Raw genomic sequence first — 4,545 nt, 5'->3', positions numbered from 1 at the left:
CCCACCGCTTGACAAATAAACAGGGAGTTAGAGCTAAAGAACCCCACCGCTTGACAAATAAACAGGGAGTTAGAGCTAAAGAACCCCACCGCTTGACAAATAAACAGGGAGTTAGAGCTAAAGAACCCCACCGCTTGACAAATAAACAGGGAGTTAGAGCTAAAGAACCCCACCGGTTTTCTATTGTATACAGACATTGAAAACCGTATTTCCTGTTAATTGATGTTGTTTCCTCTAATTTTTAAGACAAACAAATATTTTAAGGGAGTTGGGAACATTTTGAAAGTACTCCCATTGATGTTAGACTTTAAATACTCAAAAGTATAAGTGCAAGTATAAACTCAAAAGTTGTGGAAAAGAAAATTGTACAAATGGTTAAAGAGTGGGGATCTTGTTTTCAAGTCATGATTTTAAGGAAGCACGGTGGTCTAGTGGTAGGACGCCGGGCTCGTCACTGAAGGGTTGCAGGTTCGAGTCGGGTTACGGCACAATGTTGTATCGTTAAGCAAGATACCTTGCTCCGCTTGTTCCAGTCTACTCAGTTGTAAATAAGTATGTGGTTTGGCAGTGCTAGAATTGTAGAACGCTAGCTGTGAGTGCTGAAATGGCAGCACTGGCTGTATGCTCCCCAGGGAGCTGAGAAAGACATTGGCTGGTTGCAAAGGCCCTATAACCACGGATAATAATTTGTGAACGCTTTGGTACGACCTACAAACTAGGTTGTGATAAAGTGGTTTATAAGAAACTCTTATTATTATTATTATTTAAGAAGTCAGCAAGCCAGAAATCGGTAGGCTTAGATCTGAAATGAACTGACCTCTGGAAAATTTGGCATGTGTATATCGAGGGGTGTAGACATGCCGGACTGAAACTGAAATGCTGACCATCGCTAATTTGCAATATTTCTGTATAAAGCAAAGTGGAATCACATGTATATTGTAAAAGAACACTAATCTTGATATATTGTTATTTATTTGTCACAAAACTCTGAAACTACATTTAAAGCTCTGCCTATAAGTTCGGCACAATTCCATTCCAAGTGCATTTGTTCATCACAAAAGATTTTTGTGCCATCTGAACCGTTTCAAGTAGGATATGTGAAAACAACCTTTGTTATGACCCAGGGATTGAGTCCCAAGGTTTGGGGACGGAACTCTGTGCAAATCCTGGTAGTGTTTGTCTTTTGACCCCCATCAAATTTTAATTTTCTGTTTATGGCCCCTCTTCCCCTCCTATTGAGTCTTGGCCCTCTACCTCTCCTATTGGGTCCAGCCCCTCTACCCCGCATGTTGGGTCTGACCCCTCTACTCTTCCTATTGGGTCTGGCCCCTCTACCCGTCCTATTGGGTCCGACTCCTGTACCCCTCCTATTGGGTCTGGCTCCTCTCCCCCTATTGGGTCCAGCCCCTCCAGCCCGCTTATTGGGTCTGGCCCCTCTACCCGTCCTATTGGGACCGACTCCTGTACCCCTCCTATTGGGTCTGGCTCCTCTACCCCTCCTATTGGGTCCAGCCCCTCCAGCCCGCTTATTGGGTCTGGCCCCTCTACCCGTCCTATTGGGTCCGACTCCTGTACCCCTCCTATTGGGTCTGGCTCCTCTACCCCTATTGGGTCCAGCCCCTCCAGCCCGCTTATTGGGTCTGGCCCCTCTACCCGTCCTATTGGGACCGACTCCTGTACCCCTCCTATTGGGTCTGGCTCCTCTACCCCTCCTATTGGGTCCAGCCCCTCCAGCCCGCTTATTGGGTCTGGCCCCTCTACCCGTCCTATTGGGACCGACTCCTGTACCCCTCCTATTGGGTCTGGCTCCTCTACCCCTCCTATTGGGTCCAGCCCCTCCAGCCCGCTTATTTGGTCTGGCCCCTCTAACCCTCCTATTGGGTCTGACCCCTCTAACCCTGCTATTGGGTATGGCCCCTCTAACCCTGCTATTGTGTCTTCCCCTCTAACCCTGCTTTTGGGTCTTGCCCCTCTAACCCTGATATTGGGTCTTGCCCCTCTAACCCTGATATTGGGTCTTGCCCCTCTAACCCTCCGATTGGGTCTGGCCCCTCTAACCCTCCTATTGGGTCTTGGCCCTCTACCTTTCCTACTGGGTTTGGCCCCTCAACCCCTCCTATTGCGTCTTGGCCCTCTACCTCTCCTATTGGGTCCAGCCCCTCTACCCCGCATGTTGGGTCTGACCCCTCTACTCTTCCTATTGGGTCTGGCCCCTCTACCCGTCCTATTGGGTCCGACTCCTGTACCCCTCCTATTGGGTCTGGCTCCTCTACCCCTCCTATTGGGTCCAGCCCCTCCAGCCCGCTTATTTGGTCTGGCCCCTCTAACCCTCCTATTGGGTCTGACCCCTCTAACCCTGCTATTGGGACTCGCCCCTCTAACCCTGCTATTGGGGTTGGCCCCTCTAACCCTGCTATTGTGTCTGGCCCCTCTAACCCTGCTAGTGTGTCTTGGCCCTCTAACCCTGCTATTGGGTCTGGCCCCTCTAAACCTGCTATTGGGTCTTGCCCCTCTACCCCTGCTATTGGGTCTGGCCCCTCTAATCCTGCTATTGGGTCTTGCCCCTCTTACCCTGCTATTGGGTCTGGCCCCTCTAATCCTGCTATTGGGTCTTGCCCCTCTTACCCTGCTATTGGGTCTGGCCCCTCTAATCCTGCTATTGGGTCTTGCCCCTCTTACCCTGCTATTGTGTCTTTCCCCTCTAACCCTTCTATTGGGTCTTTCCTCTCTAACCCTGCTATTGGGTCTGGCCCCTCTAATCCTGCTATTGGGTCTTGCCCCTCTACCCCTGCTATTGGGTCTGGCCCCTCCAACCCTGCTATTGGGTCTTGCCCATCTAACCCTGCTATTGGGTCTTGGCCCTCTAACCCTGCTATTGTGTCTTCCCCTCTAACCCTGCTTTTGGGTCTTGCCCCTCTAACCCTGATATTGGGTCTTGCCCCTCTAACCCTCCTATTGGGTCTGACCCCTCTAACCCTGCTATTGGGGTTGGCCCCTCTAACCCTGGTATTGGGTCTGGCCCCTCTAACCCTCCTATTGGGTCTGACCCCTCTAACCCTGCTATTGGGTGTTGCCCCTCTAACCCTGCTATTGTGTCTTGGCCCTCTAACCCTGCTATTGTGTCTTTCCCCTCTAACCCTGCTATTGTGTCTTGGGCCTCTAACCCTGCTATTGGGTCTGGCCCCTCTAACCCTGCTATTGGGACTTGCCCCTCTAACCCTCCTATTGGGTCTGACCCCTCTAACCCTGCTATTGGGTCTTGCCCCTCTTCTCCTAGGTGGCTCATCCTTGTTCCATACAACAACAAGTCACATTAGACCAGTGATGTTCCAATCAGAAAGTTGTTTCAATTATGATCTTTCTTTCATAAGGAGTTGGCTTTCAAAGGAAGAAATTGACAGATGGATGGACAACAGACTCTAGTGTTAACTCTCTTGTCACTCAGTCAAGGGAGATAACTAAAAGATAACTCACCTTGTGAGGGAGTATATGTTCTAAATCCTCCTTTTTCATGCCAGACTTCTCAAGTTCTGCTCGTGCAACAGCAGTCGTCTTACCCATCATCAGGGCCTCTGTTTGAGCGAGGAAGTTAGCCTGTAATATCTACAACAGATACAAGAGATACAACAGATACATCATCAGTGCCAAACACGAGGCTTGCAGAGTGTTGGCAACTTAAGAGTCTTTCTCCCGAGGGTTGAGATTTCTCAAGAGGTGAAGGGTTTGTTTTCTCTTGTCCTGTTGACCCTGTCATATACATAAAGCAAAGCTAATGTTACAGCTCAATGCATTGTTGACATGATGTTGATGCATTTTAATCGTGATGTCATATAGTTGTTATGAATGGGTGAATCCCCATGTCTGATGTTAAAACAACTCTGGTATGTGTTAAAACAACTCTGGTATGTGTTAAAACAACTCTGGTATGTGTTAAAACAACTCTGGTGTGTGTTAAAACAACTCTGGTATGTGTTAAAACTCCTGTTTATGATAAAGTGTGTTAATATGTCTCATTTTAACAACACAAGAAATATTTCCTGACTTAATGAAAACATTTTGTTGTTATTAAGGTCAGTGAGACTACAATCACAATTATACCTGATGATGCAAGCCGTTCTGTTCAGGGTTCTGTGTGTGCACTGGCATCAGGAAGTCACAGGGGATCAACCGGGTACCTGGAAAATAGACATCACCAACTGTAATGTACACAGATATAGGCTAGGTTTGTTGTGCAAGTACTGATCCATCAGTACCCTAAGGTAATACATGGCTACACGGTGGAAATAAACAAGAGGCCCAGAGGGCCTGTATTGCTCACCTGGATATCTAAGCAATCATGGCAAAATATTCTCCAAATGAGATCCAAGGGAATATGCCAGACCCCAAGGCCAATCCTTGTAGCATATCTGTATTTGATTTTTTATGCCCAGCAATTTTATGTATGGTTATGGGGTGGGGATCTCAACTGTTTCCAAGCTGTGACTCAGAAACTAGGTCCCTAGGGTTGTGGCCAGACCCCAGGATCAATTCTAATATCATGACTGC

At 48.1% G+C, this 4,545-nt stretch overlaps 1 protein-coding gene across 1 annotated transcript in view; it reads right to left on the bottom strand.

Moving 5' to 3' along the window:
* LOC110448191 (glucose-6-phosphate isomerase-like) overlaps window positions 1-4,545 on the bottom strand; it is a 34,990-nt gene that overhangs the window by 7,134 nt on the left and 23,311 nt on the right. Inside the window, exons 13-15 of the mRNA XM_021494312.1 lie at window positions 4,099-4,175; window positions 3,471-3,603; window positions 56-133 (exon numbers count right to left, since the gene is read on the bottom strand). Coding sequence (XP_021349987.1) covers window positions 56-133; window positions 3,471-3,603; window positions 4,099-4,175 — 288 coding nt within the window. The remainder of the gene's footprint in view (window positions 1-55; window positions 134-3,470; window positions 3,604-4,098; window positions 4,176-4,545) is intronic.

This window comes from Mizuhopecten yessoensis, unplaced genomic scaffold (assembly GCF_002113885.1).
Source record: "Mizuhopecten yessoensis strain PY_sf001 unplaced genomic scaffold, ASM211388v2 scaffold3901, whole genome shotgun sequence".
In the NCBI taxonomy this organism is placed as follows: Eukaryota; Metazoa; Mollusca; class Bivalvia; order Pectinida; family Pectinidae; genus Mizuhopecten; species Mizuhopecten yessoensis.
The sequence above is the reverse complement of the archived record's forward strand: the minus strand, read 5'-3'. Positions and strand labels throughout refer to the sequence as shown.